At 37.9% G+C, this 24,883-nt stretch overlaps 1 protein-coding gene across 1 annotated transcript in view; it reads right to left on the bottom strand.

Annotated features, from left to right (window-relative positions):
- Window positions 1-896: 896 nt before the first annotated feature.
- prkci (protein kinase C, iota) overlaps window positions 897-24,883 on the bottom strand; it is a 34,611-nt gene continuing 10,624 nt past the window's right edge. Inside the window, exons 2-18 of the mRNA XM_079244429.1 lie at window positions 22,001-22,122; window positions 19,547-19,636; window positions 16,844-16,894; window positions 15,908-15,993; window positions 15,509-15,646; window positions 15,331-15,382; window positions 14,556-14,611; window positions 13,537-13,713; window positions 12,407-12,504; window positions 11,545-11,631; window positions 11,290-11,425; window positions 11,066-11,153; window positions 8,398-8,523; window positions 7,905-7,984; window positions 5,902-5,991; window positions 2,681-2,796; window positions 897-2,586 (exon numbers count right to left, since the gene is read on the bottom strand). Coding sequence (XP_079100555.1) covers window positions 2,499-2,586; window positions 2,681-2,796; window positions 5,902-5,991; window positions 7,905-7,984; window positions 8,398-8,523; window positions 11,066-11,153; window positions 11,290-11,425; window positions 11,545-11,631; window positions 12,407-12,504; window positions 13,537-13,713; window positions 14,556-14,611; window positions 15,331-15,382; window positions 15,509-15,646; window positions 15,908-15,993; window positions 16,844-16,894; window positions 19,547-19,636; window positions 22,001-22,122 — 1,681 coding nt within the window. The 3' untranslated portion in view covers window positions 897-2,498. The remainder of the gene's footprint in view (window positions 2,587-2,680; window positions 2,797-5,901; window positions 5,992-7,904; window positions 7,985-8,397; window positions 8,524-11,065; window positions 11,154-11,289; window positions 11,426-11,544; window positions 11,632-12,406; window positions 12,505-13,536; window positions 13,714-14,555; window positions 14,612-15,330; window positions 15,383-15,508; window positions 15,647-15,907; window positions 15,994-16,843; window positions 16,895-19,546; window positions 19,637-22,000; window positions 22,123-24,883) is intronic.

Genomic DNA, 24,883 nt, shown 5'->3' with positions numbered 1-24,883 from the left:
TTTTTGTCGTCTCCTGGCTCCCACACACCTCACCGAAATGAATGATGCCGTTGGAGCCATTTGAGTTTAATCAGTTGTGTTGGTGCAGGGAAACAACAAAAACATGCTAGAAATGGGCCTTTAAGGATTGGAGTCTGATACCCCTGTCGTCGAGCGATGAGTGAATCATTCCAGTAGCTTTATATCAGCTACAGCTGTATAGTTTTGAAGCATTACTATGCAAACATCTTAAGACAGTGACCGTGGTAACATATTCTACCTCTGAAATACTGTTGATCTTAGGTTATAGTTAAAAGTAACAATTCTGGAAAAAAAAAAAAAGAGAAATCCTACCTTGCAGCACCCAGGGGTAAGCTTAAGCCAAGTTTTTCCATGAGAGAATTAAGTACTAAAAGGCAGCTAAAACCATGAAGGAGACTGCTACCATGGGGATACTACGAAGAATATTATTATGAGAGGAAATACACTGAAAAGAGCCTCTACCAGAAGTGTCCATTTTGTCAGGAGAAATCAGGTTTTACACACTTTACATGAAAGCTCTTTTCTGATGCTCTTTCTGCAATAAATAATCTACTTTTTCCAGGTTTTTATAGCAAGAGGAAACCGTTTTTTCTGAAGAATTCTTCACTAAAATGAAGAATATTTAACATTAACAAATTAGTAAACAAGTGTTTCTTTGCATGTGAGTGATGACGGAAGACTGGCGCAGCCCATTTGTGTCTTTTATAAACCAGCAGTGGATCTAATACTTTTAACTCAAAATAATTCTGCATACATGATCCTATCTGCGTTATTTTTTCTGGGCTGACAAAGAAGCACAGATCACGTGACATAAGCAGAGTTGTTAACCAAAACTTACAGACAGGCCTAGACAGACAAACACATTTACACAAGGAGAGAAATAAAATGTTTATTTTACCATCTGTGTGTGTTTTTTTTTTCTTTCAACACTAATAATAAAGTCCTGTGGATGGTAAACATCCGCAAAACAACAAATACAAACAATAGTGTTTCCATTGAGTTCACCCAGTAACATTTTGGAATCAATGTAGTGATAAAAACATGAATCAAAATTAAATCTGATTCAACAAAAGTAACAAATAAAAATAAAAATTGTAACAGATGACTGATCCTCCACTGACCATGTGAGCCCAAAAACAGGCTCAAGACAGGGAGACTGAAGGATCCATTCACAGAGTGGAGAGTCAATCTTTTAAGTTTTTCTGTGCTTTCAAGCAGTTTTGTAAATTACATTATCCAGAAAGTGAGATGTGGGCAGCATGTGGTAAAAATGGAGAAGATAACAGTTTTAAAGCCACATGTCAGGACCTAAATTGCACTGCTTTGTGGGTTTGGACCTCTTACCGTGTTCCTGTTTCAACAATCAGTGTTTTGATTTATAACAAAAAGACGAACGTGGAATGGAAAAAAAACAAAAAAAAACAAAACAACAAAAGATAACAGAGTAAAGGTTTTTAGAAAGGCATATTAAAAAATACGGGAAAAAAATCTGAATATATAAATTCTATGACTTAGGACAGCACATCTTCCTTTATGCATACTGTACCATCTAATACGTACCAGCAAGACATTTTTCAGAAAAATGTTTTTGGTCCTGTGTGAATGTGTATTTCATGGAAAGTCTGCACAGCAACATTACTCCTGTGCTCCAGCGTTCGGGTACTTTGTGCTATTCTTCCAGCCCCTTTCCCAGCAGCTCTTTCATTCACAGTTTAAGAGCATTAACTCATTAGTGTTATGCTGCTGTTTGGGTTCCTTCATTCTGGGAGAAGGGACCGGAAGCAGACTCTTTACTTTCCAGATGTTGAGTATTTATTTCTCTTACTCAGGCTGGACATCTAACACTTTCATGATAGGTATGATGTTAAATAAAATGAGAAAATATATAGATTTTTTATCTTTTTCTTTTTTCAAAAGGCTATTGTTATGCTTCTTTTTCTACATAAGGGTAGTCTAGACAAAGCTAATTTCAAAATGACCACTAAGATGTCATTTCTGTCTGATTCTGGCTTGAAGCTAGAAAGGCCTTGTCTAATGTCTGTTCTTAATAGTAATTTCTTGTATATACAAATAAAATATGCATTGAAAACACCCCACCAGCTGGAAGAAGAGGATGCCCAGTCTGTCAGGGGCCAGGTCTCGCCTCTCCCACCCCCACGTACAGCAACCTCGGAAGAGCTTTGTGGCCACAGATGAGCGACCGTGATGAGAGAACTCATATCAGTGCAGATTTACATGATATAAAAATAATTAAGAAAGAAGGTAGGCTTAAGGGCAAGTGGTTATAAATGGCAGAGTGTGAGACTGGTTTTGGCAAAAAAGCGTTCTACTGTGCATGTGGGGCCCCTCAGACAGAAGGATGATGTCGCCAGGTTGTCTCGTAATCATGCAGATTGAAGACACTGAGACGACACGTAAACATGTGCGAGAGGGTGTGTGCGCATGGGTGGTGTTCATGAGCACAGACGTCAAGTCTCTCACACACACTCCTCCGCGGACATCAGCAGTGGGTTGATGTACTCAAACCCTTCGAACTCAGACTGGTCGATCTTCTTCACCACATCACTGCGATGAGCGAGAGAATTAAAAAGAAAAAAAAAAGAGTAAATTAAATGACTACAAAAACAGAAAATTGAGAGCAGGTGAAGAGGGGACTTACTAATCATCAGGCGTGAGCTGGATGGGCTCACTGGTAAACTGCATATCAAAGTTGTCCAGTCCGAATTCTCCTGAGATATTGGGCTTAAAAGGAGGGACCACCTGTTTATGCTCCAGCTGAAATGAGAACAAGAACATCAGGAAGGATCAAAACAAGTTTTTGTGTCTTTTTTAAAAAAAAAAAATTAATGAGCTTGAAAATGTAAAAATACCACAATAGGTTATCGTGTGTCATCAAGGGCCAAACTGGGTCAATTAGGAGTTTATTCTCCAAGTTACCAACAACTTTTTATGTATAATGAAACCCGCTGCTCCAGATTCAGACAGTTTTGTAAATTCTAAATAAGGAGATGCAAAGATCTAAATGACAGTTCAGAGATAGTTAAAGATTTTGGAGCAAATAAAAACTTCTTTCAGTGATTAATGTCAGTAGGTAGCGTGGAAGAAGACATAATATAGCTTTGCATTTACAAATAAACCAGTGGGAATCTAAAGGACAGAGCAGACCATCAAACCTGAGCACAGTGTACAGGAGGTGAGGATTTTATGATTTCCATCGTCCAGTTCCTACATAAATGTAGCAACTAGGGATGTTACAATAACTTAATGTCACAGTTACAATGATTAATCAATCATTAAGATCCCTCAGTGTCGCCCCTTTCTGTAAAAGATGAGGACTGAACCATGTCGGCATATCCAGAACATTTTTGCACAGAATAAAAACAAAGTTTCTCATTAGTAAGTTGCTGCTTGTGTTGCTATTTTTCCTGCTCAGGGGGAGTTTCAGAAGAGGCGCCAATTACTCCCCCCACAAAAGAGTTGTAGAAGAAGAAGGAAATGCATCAAATACATTTCACTACCTGCAAGATAATCACCAGCGTTTATACACTGATAGAAATGTAAACGTTCAGTGACAACAATTCTGTTAAACGACAAATGGAAGTAAAAACTCAGCTCGTTGATTTTTTTCCCTACATTTCAAAATTCTCTATTGAGTTTCAAAATAAATGTTCAAAACATGATTATAATGTAGTTTACAGAGAGAAGCCCCTCAAGTCTCGGTAGAGGTCCATCAGCCTTTTCATGTTTTCTCTCAGAGAAATCCAGAGTTACGATGTCCTATTTATTTATATTTTACAGAGCAGAGGTGGTTTTATTTTGAATGACATTTTTTTATTCTTTTCTTGGTCTTATATAATTTTCTTTACATCAAAAATAGAAATAAATAACATTTGTAGACCTATGAGGACTGCTCCGGATTTCTTTGACAATAACCTCAGAAAATCCAAAATCATGACATCCCGACGAGCAAAAAGTCAAGCAACTGGCTTCAAAGTAGAAAAAACAATAATAGTAAAAATAATACTTGATATCAGACAACAGACTATCAATTAGAAATCGTAGCTTATTGGTCAGAAAAGCACTCAGACATTCGGACAGCATATTTTCAACATCATTCTCATCTTTCATCGACTGATCCTGAGAAAATAATTAGCAGATCATTTAAATACCTGGTTGTAGCCTAAAAGTTAAAAACAATCAACAACATCACACACATTCATTCCACCAGTGACTCTTCCTTAAAAAAAAAAAAAAACACTAAGTAACAAAACCTTTCTACTTCTCTCAACACACATTGACCTCACGTGGGTCCTGTTTGTTACTTAGGTCATTTGGAAACTAACAACTGCTCCTCCTGCAGGCCAAAATGTAAATCACTGGGCAAACTTTTGGGATTGAATTCAGAGAGTGGGGGAGGGGGGAGTGTAAGCTGATCTGTCCAGACGCTCTGACCGACTGCTGGGTCCCTGCTCCAGACCAAACAGGGAAAAAGAGGTCACGATGATCCCTGCTGAGCTGCACTGTCTGTCTGTCGTCCAGCAGCACATGTCTGTCTGCCTTTGGAGACGAAATGTGCCTGATCTTTGACACATGGACAGTTTTAAACATACAGTCCTACAAAGGCATCTTGACGTAAATCAATTGAAACAGTGTTGTTTGTGCACTTTTATGAGTTTAACAACCAATTTTATTATTGTTTCCAGTGATCAGGTTCAACCTTTTGTTTGTTTTAACTTCAGAAACATGAGGATCTGCGATCTAAAAGATTAAATTCTAAGTGGTTTAAGTACTAAAACGTGCTCCGCAGATGTCAACACGTGCGTGCATCATCATCTTTTTTTTATTTGACAATTTATCATGTAAAAAAATAAAAATAAAATAATCCTTTAATAAAAATAATTCACACTTTATTTGAGATAATTTACATCTCAGTAATTGCATAGATTTTTGTTTTACAGTCTTGAGGTCATAAAACAGGAATGTCACTCGCTCTTATACTATCAGTCACTCGCTGATGAAACTGAGAACAGGAAGCTTTGGAAATATCTGACTATTTTTAGTTATAGTTTAGATTTCACTGGTAGTCCTATAAGTAATTCTGCGATGCGCAACAAGTGACCAATAACTATAAATATAGGCTCTGATGTCAATTTCCTGCACACTGCTCCACATTCATAATTACACATGGATTGTTTATAGAGATAAACAATATGTGTGGATTACAGTCAAAGCGAAACACATGAAAGTAGTTAAATGTGGTTTTCAGTATGAGTGACTGAGGCTACAAACAACAGCTTACAAAGAAAAGAAAACAGTCTCTCTGATTACCGGAACCTCAGTGGATCGTTTGGAGCTTCGCAGTCAAGTTAGAACGAGACGACGACTGAAATTAGATTTAATTGTGACTTCTTTATGAACATGAATCACAATCCAGACATCCAGAGCTCAACATTTCAGTTCTATATGATGTGTCTCCTCTCATTTCCTCTCCATCTTCGGCTTTAAGTCCCGGTCTGTGTCTTAGTCATCCTATCTGTTGTCCGTCTGTCTCCTCCTTTTGTTTATAACTGCCTGCTTTCAACAAGGCAACCGCTTCATTGCCAATAACCCTCATCTCCGACAGCGGCTACACCTGCAGGGCATGAGAGGAAGAGGGTGACCCTCCAAGCTTTTAGGTTTGACCTCTTGCTGTCTGCCAGTAGCTTGCTGGTTTTCTCCAAGTTCAATATATGGATTTATTTTGACCTACCCAGCTGGCACGCACCGGTGCTGACTTCATTCATTTAAAATAATGAAAACCATTATGAAGGTTTTATAACGTTGAGGAATGAAAGAGAAGAGACGCAGTAAAATAGAGAGGATGAAAACTGTATCACTCACAAGCTCCCAGTCAACGTTTCGGAAGAACGGATGGCCCATGATGTCAGCAAAGCCTGTCTGAGGGTGGCAACCCAGACGGTCCTTGGGATCCTGTGGGAGTGAGGGTGAGAAGAGAGTGAGAGACAGTGGGAGATGAAGGGAGATAACATATCAGATAACCAGCAAGAAGGAGAGAATTAGTAAGTGCAGATAGATGTGTGGGATTTTAGGGATGGGCAGAGTTAGAGGAAGAGAGAAGATGGAAGAGTATTTCCACAACCAGCCAAATAAATATAAAAGCCACTTTTAAAATGTCAGGAATAGAAAATAGTTACTGATCAGATTTGCAGGAAATGATCAGAGTTGCAATTTAGTCATGCAATGGCTGTCACTCAGGTTTTACCGGCATCGTTTTAAATTGTTTATAAAGAAAAAAATCAACAGGATTAAAGTTGTTTTAAGTCTTTTGCTCTGTAATTATGGGCAGATAATGAGTGTTGTTGTAATGGTTCATTCATGCAGAAAGATCTCCATAGCTGTGCAAGTAGCCTGTTCTCATTGCACATGAGTGGGTGTTGAGGTGCTCTGGTCAGAGAACAGGTAGATGTTCTGATAATAGGTCTACATGTTTTTTATTCCTTCTAATGAAGAAATAAATGCAGACTGCTTTAACAGTACAATCTACATTGTGCTAAAGTTGCACAATTTCCTCTGAACCACTTTTCCTCACCGCTATTGGTACCAAGACAGATTAAATATTCATTTCGTAGTGAGATTATACCCTGACCAACTCAGACACAACTTATAAATGTACCAAACCTTTAAAAATAAGCAGCTCTGTAGTTTCTTTTAATCACAGATCCACTTTTGTGTGTTTAACTGAACTCTGTAGATTCTGTGCATTTTTGGCAATGAGCATCATGAACATCGTGACCTCCTGCAAAGTGAAACTCAGCTTGAATGTCAACCTCAGCAGGTCTATCTACGAGAGGGGAGAGGAGCCACTGCTCCACACAGGCTCTTACAGAAAGATCTGTCTCTCGCTAAAAAGCACCATATAGGGATGTCAAACATTGAAGAAAAAGAAGAGGGAAGGACAAAATAAAACAAAACAAAATAAAAGCAGTGTTTATGCAGTAACAATAAAAAGGAGACAAAGATTTATGAAGAATGGAAAGAAGAACTAATAATGTCCAAGTTCATAGGCTCTCCAGCAGAAAAATTGAACTCTGGGGCCCAATATAATACCAGTTTTGAAACTCATCCCCAGTTATGTATGGCTATAATAAACAGAGGAGAGGCAGTGGACACAATCTGGATACAAATCCTCCAAAAGGTCACCCCACTACACAATATTAAAAAGGAAAACAATGTCCATGTTGGAGCATCAGCTGTCTACTACAACATATGACCTCAAATAGTTTTTCATAATGAGTTTTGGTTCCAATGGATAGTTCAACTCTAAATACAACATGTAAAAAAAAAAAAAAAAATATTAATAATACATTTTAAACCAAAATGCAGAGCAGAGAAAGCCGGTAGACTAGGGGGGGTGGGGCAATATCTATTTCCAAAAGTCCAGGATGCACCAGGAAAATTCTGGTTTATTACAGCAGCAGATAAACCAGCTACATTGGCCTTACTAGTGAGAACATGTCGAAAGATAGGGTTTTGTTTTTTCTTCTTCAAACTGAGCAAGATAAAGTGATCGATTCATGTCACTTCTTACTGATAGTTTTCTTTGGAAAATACTTCATGGTTCCTGATACTTTAATAAAAAGTGTATCAGCTCACTCATGACCGTTTTCTCCAAAAGGAAAAAAGGTCATCTTAAATCAAGCTTTTTTTTTTGTTTGTTTAGTTTTATTTGTTTGCTAAATTAAGGCCATTTGTTTAAATCTTTTTCATTAAAACTGGTACAAACCTGACGACTAAGACACAGTGATTGACTGTTACAATAATGTCATTCCCAGCAGGAACCCAAACTATTTAAGATGTATGCTGGTCTGTCTAACCCTGCTTACCTTGTTGAGGAATCCCTTGAGGACACTGGCGGCTTTGACTGACAGCGAGCGGGGGATTCTGATCTGTTTTTCCAATATTACTGCAGGAGGTGAGAAAGACAGGGGAAGGGGGTTGCAGAAGAGTAACAGGTTGAAACAGTCATGCCTGACACTAACATGACAGACGTTACTGACACGGCTGCTCTTATGAGTTCAATGATGACATACTCAACAACTGATACAATCCCTGATGCAGCATCAGTCGTTTCTATGGTTACTAAGATTCGGTCTGTAAATCCAACACTTTACTAGCAATTGTAGAAACAAAAATTTTGAAAGCATACTTAATGAAATAACAAGAAACCAGACACAAGCTTTCACACATTTCCCTACAACAGACGGCATGCGCTTGGTGCTAAAAAGCTGCAACAAAGGTGTCAATAAAAACGTGTCAGATGCTTCTACACCGGCAGTTTTTTTCCTCCAAGTCTGAACTGTAGCAGTGGGGTCTTACCTTGGAAGAGGTAGTCTTCTGTGTTCTGGTCTGGGTTGTCAGAGCTGCCAACAATGTCAAAAGGTGACCGGCCCGCCATCATCTCAAACATCAGCACACCCAGTGCCCACCAGTCCACACTGAAGCCTGAAGCGCACACATACATACCATTAGGGCTTATAATTCTAACATAAAAGGAGCAAAGTAAAGTTAAAGATGATATAAAACAGCATAAGTGCTTAAAACGGTCATTTTGAACAATCTTTCATGTGTGTTTGAAGAGTGAGAAAACAAACTGGTTTGTGAGCTTCATCTAAATCAGAAATTTTGGCTTCTAATTTTAATGAAAATGTGTTTGAACCCCTTAGGTCGCAGACCTTCAAGAAAACAGATGGTGGTGCAACTAGAAGAGGATGCATTTTCAAAGCATGTCAGTGGGAGTTGGAGGAGTGGGAGTAAGCTAAAGGTTGCAGAACTTGGTAGACCTGCAGGATGCAGATGGAGCCTGGAGACAACAGTCTTTTGTTTAACCGGTGGTCATTGTCCCTCACTTTGTGTGCATGCACAATAATATCAGAAATGATCTTACATATCTGTATTTTTATATACTTTGACAAACATTTCTGAAAGTCAGACTTTGGAATACAAGAATCCTTGTAGTAATTGGAGTTTTAAACCGATTGACTTCAAAAAGTGAATTTAACATTACTGACACAAACAACTCCCATGAAAACTACAAAACAAAATATTTAGGCTTAAACATGTTATGATAAGAGAACATATTCATTATCTACAAGGATTAAATTGGATCATGTGCATTGCTACTACGGAGGGCTTGCACTGCATGAAATGAGAACAACGCACATCCATAAAACAGGATTCTCATTAAAAAAAAACAAATAAATAAAAACACTTAAGTTCTCTAGAAAATAACACTTTTCTACTATTTGTTTTGATTTGTAAGAACAAAAATTTCAGGTCCAGTTTGACTGACAGTGGGACAGATGTGTGAGCTGTGAAACGGAGTCCAGCCATCATTAGTGCCATTTTAAATCAGACAGCGTCATGACAAATGTTGTTAAAAACAACTGTTGATGTCATGTGAAATAAATTGGCACAGCGAGGAGAAAAAAAAAAAAAAGAAAGAAAGAAAACTTGTCGCTATGATACCACTTCTGTTACCAGGGAGCTCAATCTATTTTTACTGCATTGTGTTTGATACATCTTTTAGACTGAGCACTTACAAGTAACCTTTTTTTTTTTTTTTTACATGTAAAGTTGTTTGTGTGGTAACACATTCTTTTTTCCAAGCAATATCCTCACTGTAACAATGACTTTAAATGGAGTTTTGATTTGAGTGATATCACTAGTACCTCTGCTTAAATCACCTTTTTCAAATTCAAATGTTCAATTAAGTTTGACTTTTTATTGTTTAACACATTTAAATCTTGTTTTCTCTTTTTGTTTGTTTTTCTGGTGTGTCATTTCATGACATGATTTCATTTTTTATGTATTCTCTTTATTTAAATCTAATTTTTAGCAAAAATTCACAATCTGTCTTGAGAGAGTCTCAAGCCGCACTCATCTCTTTATGTTTTGGTTCTTTTTAAGTGGTGTTGAGGAATAATTCTACAGACTATCAAAAGGTCTTTCAAAATTTTTCTCTGATAATGTTTACTAAATCACTAAGTCTTGTCCTTGTACCTGGTCACTTTTAGAGGGAAGTATTCAGCCATTTAACACTGATTTATGAATATTTCAAGTAGAAAAAAACCCATCTCAAGGTATGAACTACCAACTCTAATATGTTTATACAGCAGAAAACTACACAACAGAAAGCTACACTACTTTAAACTGTATCACGTTGTTGTTGTTCCTTTAGTTGTATCTTGATACATACAATTGTATTTTTGCAACAAAATTGTGTAAAAATGAGTTGATAGCAGATATGCAGTGGGTAAGTCAATTATTTGTGGGGATTGTACAAGGGAAACGGTAGCTGAAGTCACTCAGGAATAGAGAGAGAGAATAAAAAAAATCAGTAAATATCTCATCCAGACCCTAAGAGATTCATCTACTGTTCATTGAAGCCTCATCAGAAATGGTCTTCATAGGTGGGTGAGAGTCAAGAAACAATTCTTTATGTACAGAAACGAGGAGAGAAGGTTGAGGTATGACATATGAAACAAGAACTGAACTGAAAATCAGTGACTACAAGTCTTGAAATATCCCCAAATCCCACACCTCAACATTACTGAAGCAATCTGGGATCATCTGAAAGGAAAAAGAAAGACAAGACAGCCATGTCCAGAAAAGAGCTTCAAAATGTCCTTCAGGAGACATGAACAACTATTCTGTATGACTTTATCACAAGAAAACTTGTCTAAGAGGGTCCAGACTGTGTCAAAGAAAAGTCATGGCAAACATTAACTGTAAAGCTTGTTAGGATTTCACAAACTGTATTTATATTTATATTTGCAACAGTTTCCCAGACTACACGAAGCATGGTGAGATATGTAGATATGGACAGCACTGTAATGCAGATAACCCTGCTTCTGCATCACTGTAGCATCCATCATCGTAACTGAAAGCAACATCTCAGATACCCCAGCATAATGGCTCAAAAACTTTTTTACAGCTCATCATCGGATAGCATTTCTGGTAAATGCCTACGTGTTGTAATTCTCACCGTAATCCTCTCCTCTGAGTATTTCGGGAGCGATGTAATTGGGGGTACCACAGAAAGTGCTTGTTGTATCGCCTGGTCTCAAACCCTCCTGCAAACACAGAGACATCATCAGCTTTAAAATCATCTCAGAGGGTGGTAAACCGACACTTCTAAAGCCGTGCAGGCGCTTTTATCTAAAGTACACTGTGGCATCATTAGAGCATGCATTAATGTGTAAACCACACCTTGCACATGCCGTAATCTGTAAGTTTGATGTGTCCCTCAGAATCCAGCAAAACGTTGTCCAGTTTCAGGTCTCTGTAGATGATTCCTCGCTCATGGAGGTAGTTGAGTGCCAGGCTGATCTCTGCTGAGTAGAATCTGAAATACAACGACCACAAACAAAAAAAGTAATCGAAATTACAGCTGCTGAGTGAAGCAAATAAATGGTATCAGTCCTTTGTTTTTAATTGCATCTGTGAAAAACAGTCTAACCATACCTGGCATGTTCTTCTGGGAGTTTCCTTTGTCTCTGCATGTGGAACATGAGATCTCCACCATTTACATATTCAATAACAAAGAAAAGCCTGTGGAGAGACACAAGCCATTGGTTAATTATGTTTGGTTGGTTGCATGGGTGTGCCGAGCACAAAAATCAAGTACACTGTTTTCAACAAAATGACAATAACAGACTTTTATTTATAAAAGGTTTGATTTCAAAGACATGTTTACAGGGGGCTTTCAGATGGGTCGGGATTTTCCCATGACCATAAATGTGAAAACACTGGCAGGCTGGGCTTAAAACACAGCTTTGTTTACACAGAAAGAAGCATGCTTCAGCATAGGTGAGAAAAACACTCCTGTGTGTCATTCTGAAACACTCATCTTTAGTCTTTTGTTTTATGAATATGACTCACTGTTGCAGTTTGGCTTTTATATGCAGCAACACCAATTGTGTACGAAGGTATTTCGTTCAAATTTTGTGACATTTTTTTAAGCATTCTTTTCAAAAGGTGATGCCTACATCACTCACAATCCTACCTTCCTGTTAACAGCAGCTAACACAAACTTAACCTTGAGAAAGGGAGAAGAATGGATTACAGAGGTCTCCTAATCTAATTTATCTGTAACCCCACAACATTTTTTTATTACTTCATTTAATTTTCAAGTCTTTTCAGGTTCAATTCATGTACTTCAGTTAGTGGTATTTCTCACACTTTACATGGCTCCCTCTGGAGCTTTTCCCTCAAATGCATCTGTACTTTTAAGTAGATTTGCTAAAAGTGGAGTTCCATTAGCAAACTCAGTATTTTTCCAAGTTCGAGCAGATCTGCCAAACTTCTGCAGGAGAAGTCGTCTCACCTGCTTTCTGTCTGGAAACAAGAGTGGAGACCGACCAGGAAGGGATGATTAGAGGCCTGCTCAAAGACATGCTTTTCTGTTTGGACCCAGTCAATGTCCTGAAGGAGAAACACACAAAGACACACCCAAATGTCAATCAGAGATCATCCTGACATAGTACCCTTGAGCTAATAAAGGCTGAATCAGCAGAGTTCCATCGACTATGCTACAAAGCTTTAGGTTGGCTTGTGTGGACGTTGGCCAGCTTCAGGAGAAAGGGCTGAGCCAGGAGAAGCAGAAGCAGGACTCTATCGATGTCTGGATGATAATATGTCTGGACACGGATGCTGCTCAAGTTGACAGGACAGAGACAGCAGAACACCTCTACACTGATTGAGGGGCACTTGTCAATTTGTCAATCACGCTAAGTGCGTCTAATCAAGCCTAACTACTCCTGTTGCCGCAAGCTGTGGTGCTACATGTGTTCCTGGAGATCAATTTCAGATGACATGATGGTTTATCTACACCTTAGAAAGATTGATGACTGAAGAGCACCGTGAAGTTAACCAAGTGTTTCAGACAGGATGCACAAGATGAATGTTCATCAGCATGAGATGAAATGTTCATTGTGCCATAAATAACTGCTCCAATTGATTAAGGTAATTATGTTAATTATAAGTAAAGACAGAAGGACCAATACCGTAACAATCAACTAATTACATCAAATAACAAAAGGGTTAAGATTGCACTGTTAAGATTACATATCTTTTAAAAAAAACATTAAACAATTGAGCTCTATCTTCAAAGTCATAAAGATCATTTTCACCCTGAACCTCTGAAGATGGATGTGTTCAAGCGATACATAGTCACTCATTTCACTATTTAAAAAGAAGAATATTTTAAGAAATAGTCAAAAGCTTGAGATACTTAACAGTTAAATTATGTTTTTTTGAAGGTAATTATTATGTTTATCCTGATATTGGCTCACTTGGTTTTCCACAAATGTTCCTCTTCAGGTAAAACATGTCATGAGGAAGAGAATTGCACACCTATTTTTTTTTTTAAATAAAATTATAGTTTCTCAGGGTGATAAGAGTTACAAAGTTAAAAAAATGAAAGTAAAATTATGCAGGTGGATTTGGCACCAGTACCTCATCATCATTGACCAACTCCTTCTTCACCACCTTCATGGCATAGATGCGCTCTGTCTTCTTCAGCTGCACCAGCAGCACCTTGGCGTAGCTGCCTCTGCCGATGACCCGCAGCAGATCAAAGTCTGCCAGGCCCAGGCTGGAGGGCGATTTCCCCGTGTCTCTACTGCTCCGTGCCTGGGCGGGAATTAAGAAGGTAAAAGGGGGGAGCAAAACAATACAAACATTAAACAACTTAATGTGATGAGAACAAAGTCAGCTCCGAGATAATTTATCACCAACCATTTCAACCCATCAACCCTTCTCAATATAATTTCTTCACTGAACTATTGACGGAGCAGATGATCTGGTTCAGACAGGAAGGTGATTTCCTTTGGGCAACATTGTAAATGAGATTGAAACCCCTGCTTGCATCACTTTTTGAAAATAAATCTTAGTAATGAGTTTCATGTCTATTAAAAACCATCATACTGCCTCCATTAGGTTAGACACTCATATTACAATTCCATTTCTCTGTAAACACGACTCCCACATTCACCATTTCTTCACCCGTCTTCTTTCCTCTACGGTAATCGGCTTTGTTACGAAACATTTCGCCTTTCGATCTATCCCACCTTTCTCTTCAAAGAAGAACCCCCCTCCCCACAGTCAAACTGTGTCTACCTCAATCCGTTCCTTACCATCTTGAGCTACCTTGCTTCATCCAAACTATGCTAACCCCAAACTACACCTCAAGTCATTAATCACCTTCTGGTGTTAAGAGCTTTGATAAAAGGTTACTTAATTAGCTCCACCAAAGGAAATCAATACCAACACCGCTGCAAGGATGCCTACATCTGCATGCTCTCCATCACACAGGCAGTGCAGGTAAAATAAGATCACAATATCGACAAACATACAACTTGTTCTTCTCCTTCACATGTAAGCTTTGCTTTCAAACACAAATTCTTACAGCCAACACGACTGGCTTAAAGATCATTATTTACATATCAAGTGGTATTTGAGAAGTCTGCTCTCACCTCTTTCTCTTCTCCATCGTAAGTCAAGCTTTCTCTGGAGTCTTTATTTTGAGGGCCTGAAGCAGGGGGAGGGCAGGGGAACGGAAGAAGAGAAAGTGACAGACAAAGTGACAGACAGGCAGAAGGAGAGAAGATGGAGGGAGGGGGGGAGAGAGAAAATAGGTGAGACAGTAACACGCTTTGTTCACACTTTGTGGAGTAATTTCTCACTGCTTGGTTAGAAAAGAAAATAAGTTGTTTGCTGATTCTTGTTTCCATCCTTAATTCAACAAAAATCCTTCTATTAAATAATGTGTCTGTGACATATTCCAATGTTTCCATAACTGCACAACACCCCAGGTGGCGAGTATGTATCTCCAGCTGAAACTTTAAAAGCCCCTCTATCAATAGTAACAACACTGGATCACACATTTAATACAACAATGGAATAATTAGATTCGGTACGGAAATACTATGTGAGAAGGGCATTTTTCATTTCTGCTTTAATAACACTTTGTGAACACTACAATGCCAATGTTCAGGTTATTGAAAATATATAAATGTGAGCATACTAGTGTTTATTATCTGCTTAAAGAATTCTAAAAGTGGTGTTGATGTTTTAGAAGTCTGTTACAAACAAAAGATGAAAAATTACATGGACAGTTTGTTTTTGTGCTTCCAAACATCAGTAAATCTGGTGCAAACACCTGCAACATTCCTGACTCCTTATAGTTTTAAACCCCTCAAAACTGAGCAAATTTGTGCATGTGTGTGTGTATGCATGTGTTAGCTTTACCTTGATGTTCATGGTCTAACTGACTCGATGGAGGGCCAGGCATAACTGGTTCCTAGGCAACAACATTCACTGTTACCCATCAACATACAAAAAGTCCTGCAGTACATCTATGAGTAAAGGAAGAGAATAGTCCACTTTATGGAACCAAACTAATAAGTATTACACCTCCAGATCTCACCTGGATTATCGGTCTGCCACACTCTACTGTGACCAGTTTATGGCACTTCTTGTGCACCAGCAGTTTACAGTTGATGCATTTGTAACCTTGTCTTCCCAGGCCCCAGATCCGATCTGTACAGATGGCACAGTGAGCTCGCTGCACAGGAAGGTGGAAGAAAGAAAAGAAAGCCATTGTAAGAAACAGATTTACTCTTAGATTCCAGAAAATTACAAATGCAAGAACAGCTTCAGGAACTAGCATGTCATCGAGATTCTCATCCTAATAAAAGCCATAGTTTAGTGTAACAAATTGATCATATAACTAAATGATCATATCATATATGCAAAATTATTCAGTCATAATTAAGGGCTTTAACCAACAAAATCCTACTGGACAAAACTCAGTAGTGTGTCTCACCCTATTAAAGCGTTTGGCCTGAAAGGCGTGACCGCTCGCATAATAAAGCTTCCTCCAGCGTCGGGCACCACGGCGATATATCGACTCTGTGGAAAGAGAAAGGTAATTTCAGTGGGATTTTATGACTTCAAGCTTTTCAAATTTAGGCTAACCAGTTTAAAGTTTCTTCAAATATGAACCTTTGTTGTATTTTCAGTTGATGGCAACACTGAACCCAAATCCGCCCTTTAAAAAGGCTTAAATGATCAATAACATCTTGATTTACTGCTTTGTGTTACTTCAAACATGGATTTGCAGTATATTTCCCTTGTAAGCCTGAATCTTCGGCACTTAATTTGTTCTCTTGTTAAAATAAATTTTTAAAAAGTCTGATAGAACACCATGCCCAATTTATAAAAATAAATTTCCCAATTATTTGTTATTGTGTTGATGTTGCTCAAGCATAATTTTCAGTCTCATTATTTCTCAGAGACCACTATCATAGTTGTTTAGGTTTTAGATCTCTTAATATGACTCAGATTAAAGGATCATTTTACAGAACTTGACAAGCTAACAGAACATTGTAGATATTTCATGTGAATCAGGTGCGTTGGAGCATGAAAAACATCTACAACCTGAAAGGCAGTGGCCCTTTAGAAACGTCCAGGGAAACATATCAAAGACAGGTATATAAGTTGTTTTTATTACACAGAGAAAATGGAGATGAGAGCCGAACTCATCACTTCTACCAAAGGTTATGAAATTATTTCTAGCATTGATTCAGAAACTCATTAAACCAGCTCGAGATCCAATTGATCCTTTAAAGGCATACTTTTGAGTAATTACCATTCTGAAATCCATTAGAGTAAAAAGCATGTCTTAAATAAAAATTAATAAAACTTTATGAATTAAAGGAGGTTTTCAAAAATAAGTTCATCTCAAAATGGTTGGACTTACTGTCCTCTCCTGGACAGGGCATACCAGGTTTTTCTGGTACACATGGGAACACTGCAAAAAAAGAAAAACAAAGAACAAAAACATTATTTTCAGAAAGTCTGTATTTAACTCATTAAAGCAGTTAGAAGTGGCAACATTCACTCCTGAGCGTAGCCTCCATCTATGTAGCCTCTGTCTACTTTAGTTTGGGACTCACACCAAAACCAAAAATGCAACCTCAGTACTCAGGTTGCATTTTCAGTGACCTGAGACCCAATTTAGACTCACACTCAAAAGATATGACACTCGACAAGACCTAGAACAGACTCTTGAACAATTTTTTTTTTTTTCTCGAGATCAATCCTGTCTGATACCCTGTCAGCTGTCTGTGTTGTGTGCTACAATTTCTCCAGATGAAACACTGACATAACGTGACCAACAGGAGCATCTGCATGTTCAAGTGTAGCATGTAGGCTGTATAAACTAGAGTTTTAACATTTCTCTCTGAGCCCAGATGGATTTTTAGTTCACATTAAAAACTCTTGAATAGGTTTTGTTAAAACCATGTTTACTAATCAGAATAAATTTCCATGTTCATTTCCTCCCATCAGCTCTAGTGACATTGGTGACAGTGAATGGGTGAATGAGACATCGCAAGTTGCTCCGCAAAACTACTAAGGTTAAAAGGAGCTATAAAAGTTCAGACCATTTAACATTTACAACCTGTAGCAAAAATCTATCGCCTCAAGCCATTCATAATGAAATTTGCTCATAACTGTGTTTGCGTGTGCAACTTACAGAGAAACAAGGGAAGGAAAAACAACCTTAGAGTAGTCGATGAGAGGGAGACAGAGTGACACGGACCTGAAGCTGTGTGAGTCAGAGGCAAGGCGTGGGCTACAGATGACAAGCTCATTAACTGGGAGACCTGGCGGCCCCCTACGGCACCGTCGTATCTTCTCCTCAACACCCCCACCACAAATTCATCCTCTGCCATCACAGTGGCATCCTCTGCACTCTTGACCTGGCACCTCTGATTTGATTAAAACGCTACATTAACTCCAGCCCCGTACCCACTATCCTGGGGTTACATGCTAATTCACATACTGCCTGTCAATCAAATGTTCCATATAACCCATCATATACAACTCTCCACTCAGCATCTGATTTAACCCCGACCTTCAGATGTCATTAAGTTGCACAACTATTTGTCAACTAGGCTACACTTAAACAAGGAAGTGCACTCGCTCAAGGGCTCAACAACAGACATCAACAGTGGAAGTAGTGTTGTTTGCACAGGTCACTGCAACATTAAACATATATTGCCATGCCTCTGTGCTGTATGCAGTATCTGGATGCGTATATACAGAATTAGACAAGAGTAAACAATGCCAACAGACCACAAAAAAGAAAAAAAAAAAAGTTGAATGGAACTAAAAACAGCAAGGTGGATTTTATGTTGATGATGATCATCATTTTAGCATGCAATTTAAACATTTATGGTAATAATTGCATATTAAACCTACATCATATAAAACAATGTTGACATCTATTGTGTATTTTAACTGTTTACTTTAAAATTCAGGATGGGAGCCTGAGGTAAGGAGTAAAAGGCTAAAATTACACACCTAAACTAAACTACACATAAAAGCTGTCTTACGTTTTCACATTTTGATTGTGTTTAAGCAATATTAAAGATAGTTACATGTCATTATTTCTTGTATAAAATATCAATAAAAATAAATCCATTATTTAAAATTGGAAAGCGTAATAAAAGATTAATTTTATTTGATTCTGTAAGCAGATATTTGCATGTCCTCTTCTCATATTGTAATGTTTCGGCAATTACAGATAATTTGTCACTGAAACACCACATTTTGTTGTTGCATAAACCGGTAATTTGAGTTGCCAAAGTTCATCAACTAAAATCTTGACTCTGGGGGTCTAATAAACTGTAGCTCAGGGACCAGAAAATAAACACACAGTAACGCTGCCAATTTTCTGCTTTTTATGCAATGATGCCTCTCAAATGTCCAACCAGTACCATGCGTTCGCCCCCTGGCAGTTGGCAGACTACTGGTTGAGAAGTGATCAGAGACGATTGCAGCACAATTAAAATGTAAATATCGTTGACAATCAGGTTTATTTAATTGTGGCCACCAAAATTGTGATCACAATCAAAATCTGATAAATTGTACAGCCCTACTCGCTACTAGCGCTGTGACAATATGCTTTTGTCCCGATTCAATTCCGATTTTTTTTGGGTGCCGATTCAATTTAAATTGAGATTCTCACAATTCTTCGATATTGCTGATTTTTTGTAGACTTAAAAAAAAAAAAAAGTACAAAACTTTTTTTGCTCGTCATTTTTCTTTATTTCAATTGTGAAAAAACAACACAGTAGTCAGACCATCATTCTGCAACTGTAATGCCCAAGAAGACTATTAAAAAGATTAATAAAAATGACTACAATTTTATAATGGATTATTTTTATTTGTTTGAGAAAAAAAAAGAAGATTTTTTTTAACAAAAAAATCCATTTTAAAATTGTGGAGCAAAAAATTCCAATAGTGAATTTTTTATATTCTATTTTCCCAGCCCTACTTGCTACGAGCATGAATTATCCTACAGCCTACAGCACACAACTACATCCTTTGAGAAAAATGCTCAACATGTCTATAAATGGGTATAAATAATGTTGGTGTAAAAAGCAGCAAAGCTCACCATGGATAAGGAGCTCTGAATCTTTGTTGAGTTCGTAGAGGCGCAGAGCTTCCTCCAATTCCAGCTGAGAGGACACGGTGCAGGGGTCACCTGGCAGGGGAGGAGATACCCAGTGTCATTCAGCACATTACCACAAACACAAGAAACCATCAGAAAGCAGATACCAGTGGATGATTCATATTTTATGCTATAAAACCTTACTTAAATTACTTACGCATATCTTAAGTCCTCCCTTGAACTATACTTTACTGTCATTGTGCAAGTTCATATTGAAAACATCTGGACTGATTAAAAAAAAAAAGAAAAAGTTTTAATACTGAGAAAATGATTCACAGTTTAGTAACTAATTTTACTGACAGTATAATAGTGTAAACTTTTATAACTCACTTCCAATGCAAGTGAAGCTGCAATTATTAGATTATTAAACTATTTCTTTACAGAACACTAACGCCAACCGCAATAAACCAACAATAAGAAGGAAGTAATGCAGAGTTTTGTTTGGGTAGGAGGAAGAAAAAACTCTTCTGTTTTTAAAAAACTGGATGTGTTACCTCTATACTATAGAATGGAGACTTTAACCTTGCTAATAGACATTTTCTGCAGCTATGCTGGTAGCTGTGACAAATGTTTAAAGTGAAGTGCCAGGACTGGTAAAATGTTCAGAACCACATATACAATAGTTTGGATCATCAGGATTAGCTTCAAATAACACCAATATGCTTTTAGAAACACAAAGCCAGAAATCATTCAAAAGGCTGAAACTATTGATTATTTACTGATTATAAATATGACACATTGATTTTTCAGTATTTTAGCTTACAATAAACCGTATGATAGTCATAAAAGACATTTAAAAAAAAAAAAAAAAATGTACACACAGATTCCCAAAGGATGTTCTCTGCTTTTACAAGGAGCCAGAAAAGCCCAAAATATTAACTGTCGAAAATCATCAAATTTATTTTTTGGTAAGTTTCCACAGAGGAATGGCTTCAAGTGAGCAAACTATTTAATCTTTAACTAATAATTCATAGATGCAGAACATCCTAAATGTTGTGTGATTCTGACTGACGTATCTGATAAAAGGGGCTGATAATGTCGGAAGATGATTTATTCTTTTTTTTTCCATCAAATACAGATGTGTCTGAGATTGACTGTTCTGCAGCTTTGTGGATGATTGCAAAACATGTAGACAGAGTGCTTCCAACAGGTGTGATGCATAGCGTTCTGAAGTGACCCTGAAGCACTGTGAAGCCCTACTTTCCTAAACTTACACAACTGTTTTATTTCCCAGGCTTGGAAACTGTGTCAATCTAGAGCAGTGAGGACCATTTAGGGAGGAAGTCAGTCAATAAAAAGCAAAGCGAATCCAGTCGATTTTAAAAAATAAAATTTTATGTAAAATGCCACACTGTTTAGTACAACACCCCACATCCCTACTATACACAAATAAATAAGAAGCATGTGAGACCTGGTCAGACCTGCCAGATAACATTGCACTGATTTATTGTTCTTTTTAAAGGCAATAACTCCACCAACTAGCGTGCAATGTTGCAATCCTTGTGTGATCGAGTCAACTATCCAGTCATGGAAGAGATGCTCTGCTCTTAAACACTGCGGATGTGACAGGGTGCCAGGTAGAAAGCTCAGCTTTGTGGGGCTTTTGCAATGCTTGCCTGTTCAATGGAACCGAGGGGTTACCTCAATGAGAGGCTTTCCTAACCAATAGTTCACAGTGAATGTGAAAAGATTATTTTGTGTGCAAGTAGCCTTAATATTTTTAATGCTTTTGGTTTAAATGAAAAATTATAAATTACATTTAAATGTTTATAATTCGATAGATGTTTTAGGAGTAGTATTATGATAGGTACTGATTTCCAAAATTATTTATAAATATTGTAAAAATTAGTCTAATTCAGAATACGCAGCTGCAGTTGTGTGGTCTCTATGTATGGAGTATTTAAAGAGACAGTTAGCACCAAACAGTGTATTTAATAAAGACCACCCAGCAGCTTTTATTACTGACACGTGCTAATGAGGCCAGTAATTGCATGCGGGTAGCTACAAGTGGGAGCTGATCTAAGTCTAATAAGTTTTGGCAGGCTGACCTTATCCTGAGTTGAAAGATCTGATGTCTTCATCTTTCCTATGACACCATTACTGCTGCCTGACTGACTGACTGACACAATTGAACGGGACTGCTCTAAACCTTCTGGACTGAGAAGACAAGACTGAGCATTACCTTAAAGCGATAAGAATGTGAGCATGTGTTTATGTTAGCACGTGGCTCTACCACAGCAGGCAAACAGATTTAACCAGTGGCTTAATTCGCAATTATAAACTTTATTTGTCTCGTGTACACGTATTTTCCCAGTGGGTTAAACTTTAATAGAAGCTAACAGGGCTGCTTTCTCATTGTTCCTTATGTGAAAACACTGCAGTGAAATGCCAACATACCTTCCTCATCGATCCACTTCATTGTGAAGAGCTGGTCATTGTTCATGGAGCACATGTCCTTCACCTCTCCATACAGACCCTCATATGAGATGGATGGTTCAAAATGTGTGATCATGATGTCACTGTGGGGAAAAAAGGTAAAGGGCCAATTACTAACCTCATTATTTCAAAAGGTACAACTAGGTCTCCTGGCTCGGTTTTGGCACAGATTAAAATGTCTGTAAATGTCGCATTTCAATTCATGAAATTATTCATTCACGTTTTAAAATTAATAGCAAGACATAAGCGTTACATGCCAATAAAACAATACAATTAGTACAGTAAAGTGACATGTGCTTTATTAAAATGTATAATAAAGAAGCAATGGCACTAAATCAGAACTCTGTATCAGTAGTTAATCATTTGCTGAGGACAGAGGACAGGAAATGAAAGGAAAGTAAACACCTAAAATATTTTATGTATATAATTTTGTGTGTCTTAACATGCACTTGTCCAGCGGCTGCGCGTGGAAACGAGCAATTTTTTGAACACCTGGCACAAAACATATTTCCCTTTGAAGTCTGTGTTGTTGCGCATCTTCCTGTCATGTAAAGTCAAATTCAAAGGGGCATCTATTTTCTGTTTTACTGGTGAAATAACATAACAGTAAAAGAGAAACTTCAAACAACTGTGTTATTAATCTATCAGGCACAGCCTTAAAACCACCGACATATGAACTGATTTAGTAAAATTGACGAACAAATCACAACACCGTCTGAAAAGATGTGTGAATGTTGCTTTGACATACACGAGCCAACTATAAAGACTACACCACCACACCACTAAAACTGCTGAAGAAAAGTGCAAAATGAAAAGCTCAAGTTCTAAATCTGCACTCCAGACTCCAAAAGCTAAATAAAAGTCACACAATTTAACACAACTAGCCTGAATCCAGACAATATAAAGATGGAATTTGCATGCATTGAAAACACAAAAATATAATATCTATTCACCCTATTTGTCATTCATGACAAACATGCTTAAACTGTAATGTATAGTAACAAATAAAATGTAAAGAAAAAGGTTAATTCAAAAGGATGGGGGGGGTGTGTCTAGGTACAGAGGGCAGTAACATCTAAAAAGCTGCAACAACAAAAGCCACATTTTCATTAGATACGTGGCTAATCTGATGGCAAAACTGTGTAAAGTTATTACTCAGACATGTAGTTTAAACTACTCCTCCAATATCTGCCTCTCAGTGCAGCACTCACAGAACTCTGGAGGACACCAGACATTTTTTGTAGAGAAAAGAAGTGAGAAAAGCTTCATTTGAGTCACTGTCTTGCAGTTTGTCACAATTACGTGTGTATTTGTCTGTGGAATATGACATGGGTGTGAGGAAGAGACTCAGACTGAAGTATAATGAATCAGATTAGATGCTGCTGGTATTGTGACTACTGTGACCCACTGTCCATAGACCTTTTCACACATCTGCTGCACCTTTGAGTAAGGCTGGGTGATTAATCGGATTTTAATCTCAATTACGATCTGGGTTTTCAACAATCATAAAAATAAAAGGGTGCGATTATTTTTCTCTTAGCAGTTTCCTCTCCTGCTGTCTTCATTTGCCAATCGAGCGTCACTGGCATTGCAGCGCTGTGCTGTAAACTCCTCCCACTGCCGCTTTGGTTTCATTCAGACACTGCTGCCAAACTGGCGAGTTTCTCGCTAAATCTGGTGACTTTTGTTAAAAGCGACTAGCTACAAATTTAGCAACTTTTACTGGAGTTGTTAGAGACTTTTCTGGTGTTTTGGCGACTGACTTGAAGGCACATATTGTTCTGCAGTTACTGTAACGAACGAGCAGCAAATCATTCCCACCCAACTCAATCAGACCGTTCAATGCTTCTTCTTTGTGTCTTAGATAACATAAGAAGGTCATTAGTAACTTTCACCAATGCCGTCTCAGTGCTATGACGAGCTCTAAATCCTGACTGAAACTCCTTGCATAAATTATTTCTGCTCAGGTGGGCATGTAGCTGAGTTGAAACTATTTTCTCCAGAATTTTGGACATAAACGGGAGGTTACATATAGGTCTAAAATTTGCTATCACCTCTGGATCCAGAGATTGCTTTTTAAGTAAAGGCTTGATTACAGCAGTTTTAAATGATTGTGGTACATATCCTGTCACTAAAGACATATTGATAAGATTTAGTAGTGATGTATTAATTAAAGGGAAAATGTCCTTAAATAGGCTCGTTGGGAGAGGGTCTAAGATACAGGTGGATGGTTTAGATGAAGCTATTATTTTAGTTAATTCAGAGGGTTGGACAGGACAGAAACTGTTTAGACAAGTCAGATCCTGGTTCTAAGGATGCTTCGGAGACCACAACAGGCTCAACATTATAGGTAGAAGGAAGAGTATTGTGAATTTGATCTCTAATAGTGTCAATTTTATTCCTGAAAAAATACATGAAATCATCACAGCTAAGTGAGAAAGGAATACATGGCTCCACAGCGCTCCGGCTCCTAGTAAGCCTAGCTACAGTGCTGAAAAGAAACCGAGGATTGTTTTTGTTTTCCTCTATCAATGATGAATAATAAGCTGTTCTTGCCGTACGTAAGGCTTTTTTGTATACAATTAAACTTTCTTTCCAGGTTAAGTGAGACTCCTCTAGTCCTGATGAACGCCATCTGTTTTCCAAACGCCTTGATGCCTGTTTTAGAGCTCGAAGCTGGGAATTAAACCAGGGAGCCGTCATAATCTTACCTAATTTCTTCTTCTTTAGGGGGGCAACATTATCCAAGGTTGTACGCATTGAAGCTGTTATAGTATCAGCATGTTGATCAATCTGAGCAGGAGTAAGGCTTAAAGGGGGACTCTCAGTCATGCTAACACATGG

Source organism: Telmatherina bonti, assembly GCF_933228915.1.
Source record: "Telmatherina bonti genome assembly, chromosome: 7".
Classification (NCBI taxonomy): domain Eukaryota; kingdom Metazoa; phylum Chordata; class Actinopteri; order Atheriniformes; family Telmatherinidae; genus Telmatherina; species Telmatherina bonti.
This window is presented reverse-complemented; position numbering and strand designations above follow the sequence as displayed.